Raw genomic sequence first — 14092 nt, forward strand, 5'->3', positions numbered from 1 at the left:
TGAACTGTGCTGGAGAAGATGATGCCCGTTCCCATGAGTCTCCCAGGTCTCCTGGGAGAGAAGTGAAGGGAAAGAAGGGTCCATGAAGAGACCTGGAGTGGAGTGGGAGCCCCAGGGGCCCAGTGGATAGGGTGGGGTGGAAAAGGACAGCATAGATGGGCGGAGCACCTCACGCTGCCTTCTGGGGCCCAGGGAACATCTAAGAGTGTGACGGGGCCTGGAAAGAAAGCTGAGCCTGGCCGGGCGCGGGGGCTCTCACCTGTAATCCCAGCACTCTGGGAGGCCGAGACGGGTGGATCACCTAAGGTCAGGAGTTTGAGGCCAACATGGTGAAACTCCGTCTCTACTAAAAATACAAAAATTAACCGGGCATGGTGGCAGGTGCCTGTAATCCCAGCTGCTTGGGAGGCTAAGGCAGAAGAATTGCTTGAACCCTGGAAGTGGGGGTTGCAGTGAGCCGAGATCATGCCATTGCACTCCAGCCTGGCTGACAGAGAAAGACGTCTCAAAAAAAAAAGAAAAAAGAAAAAAAGAAAAATGCTCCTCTCCACATGTCCTGGCTGGTTGTTCATGCCTCGTCTTCACACAGTGGACTCTCTGAATGGGCCTGAGAGATTCTCTCCTGTCAGAGCCTCTACACATGCTGGTCCTTCCAAAAGACTCATGCATCTCTCCCCACTGATGCTTTGTCCTTGACCTAGCTAATGTTTCCTTGTTGTTCAGGTCTTAGATGCCATTTTTCAAAGAAGTCTCCTCCCTGACCTACTTCCCAATTCTTGGTAGGATCTCCTCTGATTTTTATGTGCTCCCTTAGTGGCTGGAACTTCTCTCCATCACAGAAGTTAGCCTCTTGTAAAGTCAATAGCCCATTTGCCTGTCTGTACCTCCCATTAGACCAGAAGACTGCTGAGGGTAGGATAGTTTCCAGCAGCTAGCACAGTAACTGACACATAATAAATGCTCAATTAGTACAGCTTAAAAAAGTACTGCTATATAAAGAGTTCAACAGTCACAGAACAACAAAGCAACCACAGCCTGTTCCTGAATACTTCTAGAACACCTCTTATGCATATTACAGCATGAGGAGGCAGAAGGTCCAGCAGCAGAGGGAGATTCTCCAACCCCGAGTACCAAGGAACTACCACAACCTAGAATGGTCCCAAAATAAAAATGCTCCATTTTCTTCAAGGTTCACAAACAAGAACCGGCAAGTTCCCCTTGTCGAGTAAAAAGGCCCTTCCCTCACATGCCCTACTCAGATGAGGTCACTTTTGATGAAATGGAAGTTTCCAAAGTTTTGCTTTCTAGTGCTAACTGCTAAAAACTTCTTCCTAGCCTAACAGCTCTGTGATCTCTACAAATAGTATTGCAGTGATAAATTTGTATGCTTATCTACTTATACGCAACTTTTTCTTTAATGGTCTGCAATTAAAAGGCTACTCTTGTCGGGCTCCATGGCTCATGGTTGTAATCTCAGCACTTTGGGAGGCCAAGGCAGGAGGATTACTCAAGCCCAAGGAGTTCAAGACCAGCCTGGGCAACACAGTGAAACCCCATGTCTACCAAAAATAAAAATAAAAATAAGAATAAAAAATTTAGCCAGGCATGGCGGCACATCCCTGTAGTCCCAGCTACAAGAGAGCCTGAGGTGGGAGGATCACATCAGCCCCGGAGTTCAAGGCTGCAGTAAGCTATGATCATGCTGTTGCACTCCAGCCTGGGTGATGGAGTGGGATCCCGTCTCTAAAAAACATTAAAAAAAATAAGTAAAAAATTTAAAAACTGGTTAAATAAATTGTGGTACATCCATAATAGACTATTTAAACCCAACCCTTAAAAAGAATGATACAGCTCTGTATGAACCGATTCTAAATAATCTACAGAATACATTAAAATAAACAAATGTGCACAATATTTTATAGTATGTGTAAAAACACAACGCCCACATACCCTTGTGTATTTATACACACATGTAAAATATATACACAAACCTAAACACACAAAAATATGTCCAATAGAGACAAAGAGTAGAATAGTAGTTGCCAGAGGGTGGGGTGGGGGAAAGGGGAGAAGTGGGAGTTAGTGTTTAATAGGTATGAAATTTCAGTTTTGCAAGACGAAAGGTTGTAGAGATGGATGGTAGTAATGGCTGTACAACAATGTGAATGTACTCAGTGCCACTGAACTGTACAGTTAAGATGATTAAAACTGTAAATTGTTATATATATCGATATATATATTTTTTGAGACGGAGTCTCGGTCTGTCGCCTAGGCTGGAGTGCAGTGGCGCGATCTCAGTTCACTGCAACCTCTGCCTCCCAGGTTCAGGCGATTCTCCTGCCTCAGCCTCCCAAGTAGCTGGGACTACAGGTGCCCGCCACCGTGCCCGGCTAATTTTTTGTATTTTTAGTAGACATGGGGTTTTACCATGTTGGCCAAGATGGTCTCGATCTCTTGACCTCATGATCCACCCACCTCCACCTCCCAAAGTGCTAGGATTACAGGCGTGAGCCACCGTGCCCGGCCACATTTTTTTTTTTTTTTTTTTTTAAAGAAACAGGTAATAGTGGCTGCCTCCAGGGAAAGAAATGAATGTTTGGGGCAGGGTAGCAGAGATACTTTACAATATAACTCTCTTTTTTTTTTTTGAGACGGAGTTCCGCTCTTGTCGTCCAGGCTGGAGTGCAACGGCATGATCTTGGCTCACTGCAACCTCTGCCTCCCAGGTTCAGGCGATTCTCCTGCCTCAGCTTCCCAAGTAGCTGGGACTACAGGCACGCACCACCACGCTTGGCTAATTTTTGTACTTTTAGTGGAGACGGAGTTTCACCATGTTGGCCAGGCTAGTCTCGAATTCCTGACCTCAAGTGATCCACCTGCCTCAGCCTCCCAAACTGCTGGGATTACAGGCATGAGCCACCATGCCCAGCCCCATATAACTTTTTTCTATTATTATTTTTCTGAGATGGAGTCTCGCTCTGTCGCCCAGGCTGGAGTGCAATGGCACGATCTTGGCTCACTGCAACCTCTGCCTCCTGGGTTCAAACGATTCTTCTGCCTCAGCCTCCCGAGTAGCTGGATTACAGGTGCATACCACCAAGCCCAGCTAATTTTTGTATTTTTAGTAGAAATGATGTTTCGTCATGTTGGCTAGGCTGGTCTCGAACTCCTGACCTCAGGTGATCCACCCACCTCGGCCTCCCAAAGTACTGGGATTGCAGGCATGAGTCACTGTGCCTAGCCCCGTATAACTTTTTACACAACCTTTTTAATTCCGTATTGTCCATCTAACTATTCAAAAAATCATTTAAAAAACCCCGGCCTTATACAAGAAGTCTTTTCCTTAATCGTGTCATTTATTCTATCCCTCTTCCTTTAAGTAAAAAATATTTTCAATCAAAATCAGAATTCGACTTCAGCTTTGAGGGTATTTATTAGATTCAAATAATGCAATTTATAAAAATTACACTTGCTACCCTAAAAATATATTCACTAAAAGCCTTTTCTTTTTTTCTTTTTTCTTTTTTTTAAAAGAGACAATGTCTTACTCTAAAGAACGAGGCTGCCCAGGCTAGAGTACAGGAGTACAGTGGTGTGATGATGGCTCACTGTAGCCTAAAACTCCTGGGCTCATGGGATCCTCTCACCTCATCCTCCCGAGTAGCTGGGACTACAGGCATGAGCCACCATGCCTGGCCCCTCTATTTTTATCAGGTGTTACAGAAAAGCTTCAAAATCATCATGGAAGAAAATTATCATTTTTACCAGTACAAAACTTTTATTGCATCCCAACCAAGCTAAGATGAATACAGAATTGTTTCAACAGAAGTTACCATTATCATAATTCAAGACAAAAATCAGCCGGCAATTACATGAGTTGGAAAACAAACTACTCTTATGTCACAGTCTACCCTAAAGCTCCAACTTATGTCAGAATTTAAAATACACACACATATACACAACCCTGTGGATTCCTCCTCATTTATGTAAAACCTACTTTTGTGATGATCTGCTATTTTCTTGAGTCTTCTGGAATGAACACTGTAGCCCCACTCCCGGATAAGGAGAAGATACCACTTCCAGGGCTTAGCACTGCCCCTGGCTTGAAGCAGATACTCAAATACTTGTTGGGTGAATGAATGATTGTCTGCTGATAGGGCTGCCATCAAGCCTCATAAAGAAAAAATTCAGAAAAAAGCAACTTTATAGAGAAAATAGGAAAAAGTTTAAGAGATATTTTGCTCACTTGAAGAAATCAGCATTTGTTAAAGGTGAAGACTGGATTGACTGGTTCATCAAGTGGCTTAGACACAACTGACTAAGTGGGCTATACCTTATCCCACCCCAAAGTTAAATACAAAACAGGTATTTTTTTTTTTAATCACAGGAAAAACACAGGGCAACTTAACTATAAAATTATTATTTTTATTTTTTATTTTTGAGACAGAGCCTCACTCTATCGCCCAGGCAGGAGTGCAGTGGCGTGATCTTGGCTCACCGAAACTTCTGCCTCCTGGGTTCAAGCGATTCTCCTGCCTCAGTCACCCCAGTAGTTGAGATTACAGGCGCCCGCCACCACGCCTGGCTAATTTTTGTATTTTTAGTAGAGATGGGATTTCACCATCTTGGCCAGGCTGGTCTTGAACTCTTGACCTCAGGTGATCCACCCGCCTCAGCCTCCCAAAGTGCTGGGATTACAGGCATGAGCCACCGCATCTGGCCCTTTTGTATGTATTAAATACGTATGTATGAATATAATACATCATCAGGTTTTTTAGGAAGAAAATATAGATGACTATTGATCTGTTGTTAAGAGTAGGAAAGGATTTCCTGGCGGGGCGCGGTGGCTCACGCCTGTAATCCCAGCACTTTGGGAGGCAGAGACGGGCGGATCACAAGGTCAGGAGATCGAGACCAGCCTGGCTAACATGGTGAAACCCTGTCTCTACTAAAAGTACAAAAAAATTAGCCAGGCGTGGTGGCGGGCGCCTGTAGTCCCAGCTACTCGGGAGGCTGAGGCAGGAGAATGGAATGAACCCGGGAGACGGAGCTTGCAGTGAGCCAAGATCACGCCATTGCACTCCAACCTGGGCGACAGAGCGAGACTCCGTCTCAAAAAAAAAAAAAAAAAAAGAGTAAAAAAGGATTTCCTAAGTATGAAAGCAAAAGAATAAATCATAACATAAATTTTATATATCAGAAAGACAAGAATCAAGACATAAGACAAAACAGGAAAATATCTGCATGACAAAGAGTTAACATCTTTAATACATTAAGAGCTATGACAATGATTATTGAGGTTTAGCCTCAGTAATAATCCAAGCGGCACCAATTTAAAAGATGTATATCCAATTCCGGGACGATATGGGAAAATGGCACTTTCTCAGACTGTTGTGGGAACTGGGATAGCCATTTTGGACAGTGATGTGGTGGTATCCACCAGAAATTCCAAGTCTAGGCAGCCATTCTTCAAAATGACTGGCACATGAGGAATTTCAATCCTGTAGCATTTTTAATAACATAGAGAGACAACGAAATGCATGACGGTAAGTCAGCCCTGGACTACACTGCTATTTAAAAGAAATGAGGCAGAGATGAATATATGAGATGGAAAAATGCAGAATATGTATATATAACACCATCCTGAGGTCAGGCACGGTGGTTCACGCCTGTAATCCCAGCACTTTGGGAGGCCAAGGCAGGTGGATCGCCTGAGGTCAGGAGTTCGACACCAGCCTGGCCAACATGGTGAAACCCATCTCTACTAAAAATACAAAAATTAGCTGGGTGTGGTGGCAGGTGCCTGTAATCCCAGCTACTCAGGAGGCTGAGGCAGGAGAATCACTTGAACCCCGGAGGTGGAGGTTGCAGTGAGCCAAGATTGTGCCACTGTACTCCAGCCTGGATGACAGAGCAAGACTACATCTCAAAAAAAGAAAAAACTAAACAAAACAAAACAAAAACCCTCCTGTTAATTACAACACAAAAAGTACACAGTTTAGTCTTAGAAGACTTAGAAGGATCTACATTAAGCTATTAACAGCAGTTATTCTGGGTAGTGGGAGCAGAGATTAAGCGGGGAGCTTTCATTTTTTTACCTGATACTTTTTTTTTTTTTGAGACCGAGTCTCACTCTGTCACCCAGGCAGGAGCGCAGTGGTGTGATCTTGGCTCACTGCAACCTCCGCCTCCCAGGTTCAAGTGATTCTCCTGCCTCAGCCTTCCGAGTAGCTGGGACTATACGCTCAAGCCACCATAGCCAGCTAATTTTTGTATTTTTAATAGAGATGGGGTTTCGCCGTGTTAGCCAGGCTGGTCTCGAACTCCTGACTTCAGGTGATCCACCCGCCTAGGCCTCCCAAAGCGCTGTGATTACAGGCATGAGCCACCTTGCCCAGCCACCTGATCAATTTTTAAGTGGTTTGATTTTTCTATAAATCCATGTATTATTTCAGTAATTCTTTAAAAAGTAAAAGAAGAAAAATAGATATCAAGCATTTATCTACTAAAGACAGGTACTGTCCTTTGAGAATTCCCTCAAAAGTTCTTTGAAGCTCAAATGGCTACATCTTTCCCATTCATAAGATATTTTTTAAATTTCCTCTTTCTACATTTCTTTTTAAAAGTTTATTTTCAATTAGCTTCCTCAGGTTGAACTCTCTGTACATTTCTTAGGAGAAACTGTATGGTGTCAACACTGCCTGTTTTATAACATCCATTCGTAATCTGTAATCTGAGAAAAAGACTCGTAAAAACCCAAACCACCCTCCAGGCCTAATATCTTCCAGAAGAAACCCATTCACTGCCCATATTACATTTAGTCCACACAATTTCTGAGACAAAGCACAAAGCACTAGCCATACAACTCCCACCGGCATAAATACGTGGAGTACAAAGAATGTCCTGTCAGCTGGGCCCAGAGCACACCCCACAGCAGTAAAAGAGAATGACAATTTGAGTCACAGGATCAGGAGCAGAATCAAATTTGGGACTTGAGGCAGTGTGATGCTCTTCTGGTCTTCCGCTTCCTTCCACACCTTCTATTCTCCTTCAGCCAAACCTTGCCCTCACATAATCCCTAAGCAGGCTATTTCTTATGGATGTCTACAACAGCTTCACACTGAGGTGTCAGAAACCACTAGAGAGACAACAAAGAATGACTTAGGGTCTCAGTCGGAATCACAATGGCCGCATAAGTGAAAACTCACATTTTTGCTTAGGGGAAAAAAAAATGGGAAAATTCAATTGGAACATTCTGCTTTACCACACAGAAGTTCTGAAATCCACATGTCAAAACATCAAATGCGGAGTGACCACTAATCAAAAAGACAAAACAAAACAACAACAACAACAAACAGCTTGAGATGTTGAGCCTGAAGGTTGAGAAATTAAGGAACCATTCATTTTTACAAAACTAAAGTCCACACAATGGTGCCAAGTAGTTCAAACTGCAGCTGATACAGCACCTGAGTGTCAGACCTAGAATGACTGGGGCCCCCAGGTTTTTACAAAGTACTCATCCTCCTCTAGAGTCCCAAGAACCAGATGTATATCTGGGTACTCTCTTTAGTTACCATGGGAGGAGTGTAGCAAGCACATGACATTAGCCACGGCCCCCGGTGTTCTGAGACAGCTTTCAGGAGGGTGTCCTTCTAGGGAACCAACCACATACCAGTTCCCATATCTGAAAATGCATTACCACTGCTCACTAATGTTGACCACTAAGCCATTTACCCCAAACCAAAGCAAACACATGCTGAAGACTGCTAAGGCAACAGCAGCAGCGCAAAAGGGCTCAATGCAAGCGCTCTCAGCTCGGCTGACCTGCTTCAAGGTGAACTGAAGTTGCAGATCACCAGTTCCGGCTCTAATCTGACGCCCGCCCCCAGATCACGCTGTGGCGACCAAGTAACCCTACACACACTGACCTTTCAGGGCTCAGGGAAGTGACTTTTTTTTATTATATGGCACAGTTTGGCACAGTTATGTCTTTAGTCTTTGGGGTACTTTTATACTGTCCAAGAGTAGTATATTTTTTTCCTCTTTTCCTTTTTTTTTTTTTTTTAAAAAAAAAAAAACAGATGGCCAAACCAGGACATATACTAAAAAAAAAAAAAGGAAGGTTACTTACCTGAGCCCTAACATCCCAGCTACCATGGAATCCTGTTGGAGCTGGTCTACAGAAGCAAGGTGTATTCTGGGGAGTCACATGTCACATCAAAGCAGGAACTGGTGAGTCTGTATTTTTATGGAGCCTAAAACAAAGAAAATTGTAAGTTGAAAGCCCCCATTGAGCTGCACGACCTTTTTCCCAGGGCTATTTGGGACATTTTGAAGATAAACACATAGACAAAGTACTAGGCTATTTCCCAGCTTACCTAGCTAGAAACAAAGGATAAGCTGCAAATTACTGGCACGTAACACGCAGTGCTAAAATAAAGGAAAGATTCATGCTTGTTAGAATCAACACTATCACAAGCCTTGTCACCTCTAGGGGACACTTCGACACTACAAAAGCATACCATGAGTGGTGATTTCTGGCAAGTATTTCTTCTACCACGGCACACAGAAATTCTCAGGGAAGAATACATGTTCAAGAGAATATGCAACATCAAAATACCATCCCTGAAAGAACACATGGAACCTAGAGGCAGTCTCCCTTCTTTTTCAAGCAGCTGAATGAAGTTGCAATAAGCTGCTGTAACAACATCACGTAAAGGGGCTTTAATCCTGAGAGAAAAAATCAGCACCAAGGGAAACCAAGTGCTCTGGGAGACCCAAAGCCATCATCCAAAACATGCAAGTCTATTTCAGGGCAATCAGTTTTAAGCCTCTCAGATCAGTCAATCTCGATGTTCAACAAACTCAGTTATTAGTTTGATAGTTTCCCTTTTTCTTTTGAACACATGTTCAAAAAAGGACTTTTGTCAGTACCTTTTTGTCATTAAGATAACCATCATTTCCTAGTTAAAGCCTAAACTGCCCCATATGAATTAGCTAATTTCTGATACTATGCTGGCCCAAGAGTAGCATTTTTATAAGCTAAAAACGAAAGCTCAGAGCATACAACTTAGAGACTATTCACACAATTACTCATGTAATCAAACCCAGAAGAAGGGCAACACCAACCAAGTCTTTTACTGGTCTGTTGCTGCTCTACAGCTACGAGGATGGTACCTAAAATTATCTTTTGAGGTTCAGTGAGGCCTCATAATTCCCTTAAACAGTCAAGTCATAGAATACTTTGAAATCCCAGAAGTCAAGTTAATAGTATTACTCGGCTAGCTATATAATAAAAACCAAACTGGTATCCTGGCTAGGAGGCCCTGGAAAAGACACAACTTCTCAGGGACACAAGTTTTTTTTTGTTTGTAAACTGATGGTGCTGGACTAAGAATCCTTCTAGTTCTTAAAGTTTAAGACAATTAACTTAAGATTTCATGTCAAAAAGAAAAGAGCCAGAGGCTGGGTGCGGTGGCTCACGCCTGTAATCCCTGCACTTTGGGAGGCTGAAGCAGGTGGATCACGAGGTCAGGAGTTCAAGACCAGCGTGGCCAAGATGGTGAAACCCCGTCTCGACTAAAAAAAAAAAAAAAAAAAAAAAAAAATACAAAAATTAGCCGGGCGTGGTGGCAGGTGCCTGTAATCCCAGCTACTTAGAAGGCTGAGGCAGAGAACTGCTTGAGCCCGGGAGGCAGAGGTTGCAGTGAGCTGAGATCGTGCCACTGCACTCCAGCATGGGTGACAGAGTGAGACTGTCTCAAAAAAAAAAAAACAAACAAACAAAAAAAAAACAGAAAGAAAGAAAAGAGCCAGAAAATGAGAGCAGTTTGTGAAATCTAAAAAAGAAAGTTAATATATATATAAAACACCCCTAGCTCTTGGGCAAGGAAGACAAGTGCATCCTTACCAAGGCTTGGTCCTGTCAACTTCAGAGGCAATAATGAGAGCCCAGACTACAGTGTCTACAGTAACTGCAAAACAGCCACACAGCACAGCGGGAACACATTCACACGCCAGGAGACCCAGCATACATGTGCTTGAAGAAGTTATAAGACTCAGGCTTTATTCTCTAACGAAATGGTCATTCCCCCTTTGATGTGGGGGTGGGGATGCCCTGCCCACCCCCCAATTCCGGCTCCCACTCAGTTATCCCACATACCATACATACCATCAAAGTATTTAAGCAATGGCATGCAAACCAAGCTTTCGACAGAAGGTTTCTTGCAAGAGAAAGGCAGAAGAGAACAGGTAAAAGCAGAAGAGCACAACTTCTACTTAAGCCCAAAGAAAAGGGACCTGTTCACATCTTGTCCTACCCGGAATGATGCACACGCACTGGGGCTTGCCGGGACAGCAGTAGTTTCACTGGAAAGGGCTGGTATGGAGGCACCGAGGACAAGGTCCTTCCATCGCAGCGGTGATAATGCTCTACCCAAGAAAAAAAGATTGCGTCTGCCAGCCACGCAAGACTGGTCTGCAAGGATGTCACCATAGCAGAGGGCAGGGAAAACAAGCAGATGTCCTGCCACACTCTTTGGGACTGGCCAGTCTAGGAGTGTGCTTTACCCCACGCACTGAAAACACTGGTTACTAGAAATATCAAACATTTCCTGTGATTCTCTCCTCCAAGATAACTTGGGCAGCTTGAGAACAAGCTGCTCTTAGCTAATTAAAAGATTTCTGCTGATATTAACCTTTATAAAAGATTTCAGGTTCCAGGACACGTCATTTATCATGCAGAGTCCCAAGCAGGTACATTAGCAATGGAAACCAGGCTCCAATAAGGAACTAACAATTTTATCTCTGTTGTTCTTTATTTTAGGTTAAAGAAATGAACTTCTCGTTTCATCTCCACATGGGAGGAATGTTCTGGAGGGGGTAACAGCCTATTAAACTCATCTAGCTTTTTTTTTTTTTTTTCAAACTCCACAGCTTGCCTCCCTACCCTACTAGACTAGATTGCACAGAGGCAGGGCAGGCACGGGAAACGACTCTGGTTGGAAATTACAAACATATACACACAGAATGCAAGCACCATAACCCTTTGAATACACAGTGGTTTGTGCCTTGCCCCAGACCTACCTAAGGATTTAAACAGCACAGAAGTCGGAGTTCGGCTGACTGCATGACACTCTCCTATCAATCGGGTAAAACAAAGACCCAGTACTCTAAGCTTAAAGCATTCCAGGCAAAATTTTAGTTAACAGGCAATAGGAAGGTGTGATAGGCCAGTGCTAACAAGAAAGCCACAGATGGGTTTCTTTGAGCTGTTAAGACACTGGAAAGGGCTGGTATGGAAGCCCAGTGGAGCCATTAGGACAATGGAAAAGGAGGTACCCCTCCACCAGGCACCTTGCAGAGAAAACTATACTCTGGAAGCTGCCTGCACTGTTGATAGGGCTAGACGTATGATAAACAGCTAACCGGAGGGGCACCCGAGGAGACAAACTGCCAACTATGAAGAACAAAGCAGAGACCTCAACTTGTCACGTCTCAAGCTCAGATGTACAAACTTTGGGATCGTCAAGTGAGGCTCGTGTGTATGCCTGGGGATATGACTGTATTCCAGTGATCAGCCACCTAGATGACCTGCCACGAATGGGTGACCTGTGGTGACTTACTTTAATCAACTGTAGTACTTCTAGATTGATTGGGTGATTTAAGGTTCTGACATATTCAGGCAAGAAAATAAAAGCAAGTGTTTCCTAGACTTCCTCATTGGGATTTGAAATAGAAATCCTGAAAAGCCCATAAAAGCCTATTTCCCTAAATCCTTGGTGGAAATTCCCAAAAGATTAAAAAATCCAGACCCTGTCTTATTATAGGGACCCAGCAGATTTCAAAAGACTCAAGAGGTCAGCTTAATCTGGTTATTAACTGAAATTGCTGAGATACTGATGAACATTCCAGCCATGGAACTCAAAATTCTCTAGAGTAATAATTACCTATTAGTGCAATGTTACTACTGAGGCCGTATATGCTTCATTTTTACAGTATAACAAAATGTCTAAAACTTATGAGAGTCCTACAACGTCTAGGCCACTCAGTATCACATCCAAGTAGGTATAGTTCCTGGATCACCAACCAACCCCTGAATTCGATCCTGTTATCTCACAGTCTGGGGTACTGATCCCGCACAGCAGAGATACAACGTGTGAAAGGCTCGGCAGAGCCCATTCCTGTTCCTGGAAAAATAACCAGAAGCACACATCTGCCTGACCATGAGTCAGGAATATCAATTTTGTGGTGGAGCCCATTTCTGCTGTGACCAACCCACACCCGAACACACTCGCAACAGAAGCAACCGCCACAGAGCAATTCCAGAATGAGCTTTTTCCCCCTCGGGGTCCATACTTAGCAATGTCATAAACGGTCTCCCCTGCGAGAGCAATCCTTTTACACTCTTCATAATGACCTTAAGTCTTTAGTGCAAAACCACGGAAACATTGCCACTGCCATATAAAAGTCATCTGAGTTTCAGTTTGGGTGATTCGGTCATGACCAAACTGAACAGAGAATAACCTTTCAGGCACAATGAACAGGAGCCACAGCGTCGCGATGAACTTGCCCCATCTGGTACCGGTGATCCCGAGCGCTCCAGGGCGATGAGAGCCCGTTACCTACTATGTCCCACTCCACTTATGTAACTGGAAGATCGCCGGCGAAGGGGAGGGTAGGATGGGAGGGTGCTCACATTCCGAGGCCACAGCACTCCAAAGAACCTCTGAGCACCCTGGGGACACGCTCGCACCTTAGAGCCTCTGGCGCCGAAGAGCCTCGGGTGCTGCTGGACGCACAGTCCCCTACCCACGGCTCCTGATGGGAACTATAACCACCTCTTTATGATGAGTTGTGGGACCCAGAACACAATGTCTAGTCCCTTTTGTGGATAATAATCCCCACCTACTTGTTCCTGCTAGATGGGGAAAGGAGCCGGTGGACCTACTCGCTCGCGAGGGGGTAGCGGGGGGCAGAAATTCATGGAATGGGCGAGAAGGAGGGGGAGGCAAAGCCCAGAGATGGGGGTGAGAGCTCAGGAGCCCTTGTGGCGCACTCTCCCGACGGGAGGCGAAGTGCGCACGCGCGCCGGTGGGGGGGCCGAGTAACGGGAGAGGGGGCGCGCGAGGGAGGGAGAGGGGAGAGCGCGATCCAGGGAGAGGCCGGGGCCGCGGGCGCGCGACGGCGCCGCGGCCCAAAGCCCCGAGAAGGGCAGGAGCGCGCGCAGCCCCGACAGGCGAAGCCCCGGCGACAGGGGCGCCCGCGGGGCCGGGGGCCGGGATGCGCGTCGAGGGCGGGAGGAAGAGGGGCGTCAGGCGAAGGCGGCTCCAGGAAGGCCGCGCCGAGGACGGTCACCCGCGAGCACGGGTGACGGGCCGAGGGGAGAGTCGCCACCGGCGGCGGCGGGAGGGGGAGGGTAGAGAGGAGGGACGCCATCCGCCAGCCGTGTCGTCCGACCCCGCGGGCCCCTCCCGCGCCACGTCCCGCCCCTGACCCCCGCCCCCCGGCAAGGGTCCCCGCCCGCGGCCACGGCGGTCCCACTCACAGTCTCTCCTCCTCGCCTCCTCCTCCTCCTCCGCTCGGCGCGGCGGCGGCGGCGGCGGCCATTTTCCGGACGGCTTTTACCACAGCCCTCTCTCCGAGAGGAGGGAGCGCGCGCGCCGCCGACGCCGGGACCCCGCACGGCCGACGTCGCGCCCCGCCCTCTTGGCCGGCCCGCGCGCTGCTGCACCTGCGCGCCCGCGCCCCGCCCTCGGCGCCGCTGCGAGCCCGCCCGTCATTGGCTGTGATGGCCGGGCTGGGACGGGGAGGACGGGGGAGGGGGGAGTCTCAGCGGCGATGCCGTCAATTGGCGAGATTTCCTGTCCATTTCGGCCAGGGAAAAGGGGGCGGACCCCTCCAGCTGTTGATTGGCTGCTTTCGGCCGTCGTTTGGGGAAAAGAGGCGGCTTGGGCGCGGAGGGACTGGTTTAGTGGGCGGAATTTGAATGTTAAGGATTAATGGACCCTTGCGGATGCTGGGGCAAGTGAAGGCCTAGGCTTGGGACGCCTGTTTGCGCGGCTCTGAGGGGCGATTGACCCTCTGTCCACAG

General features: G+C 46.4%; 1 protein-coding gene across 11 annotated transcripts in view; it reads right to left on the bottom strand.

Annotated features, from left to right (window-relative positions):
- Positions 1 to 13724, bottom strand: part of MECP2 (methyl-CpG binding protein 2) — a 66804-nt gene extending 53080 nt beyond the window's left edge. For 2 of the 11 annotated variants that reach the window (XM_063804718.1, XM_063804726.1), the window contains exons 1-2: positions 13547 to 13709; positions 8132 to 8255 (exon numbers count right to left, since the gene is read on the bottom strand). In XM_063804718.1, the coding sequence (XP_063660788.1) occupies positions 8132 to 8157 (26 nt within the window). In that variant the 5' untranslated portion in view covers positions 8158 to 8255; positions 13547 to 13709. Of the gene's footprint in view, positions 1 to 8131; positions 8256 to 13546 lie in introns of all 11 variants that reach the window. The other 9 variants (XM_063804725.1, XM_063804719.1, XM_063804720.1 and 6 more) reach the window with 8 other exon arrangements.
- Positions 13725 to 14092: the final 368 nt, after the last annotated feature.

Source organism: Pan troglodytes, chromosome X (genome assembly GCF_028858775.2).
Source record: "Pan troglodytes isolate AG18354 chromosome X, NHGRI_mPanTro3-v2.0_pri, whole genome shotgun sequence".
NCBI classification, from domain to species: Eukaryota; Metazoa; Chordata; class Mammalia; order Primates; family Hominidae; genus Pan; species Pan troglodytes.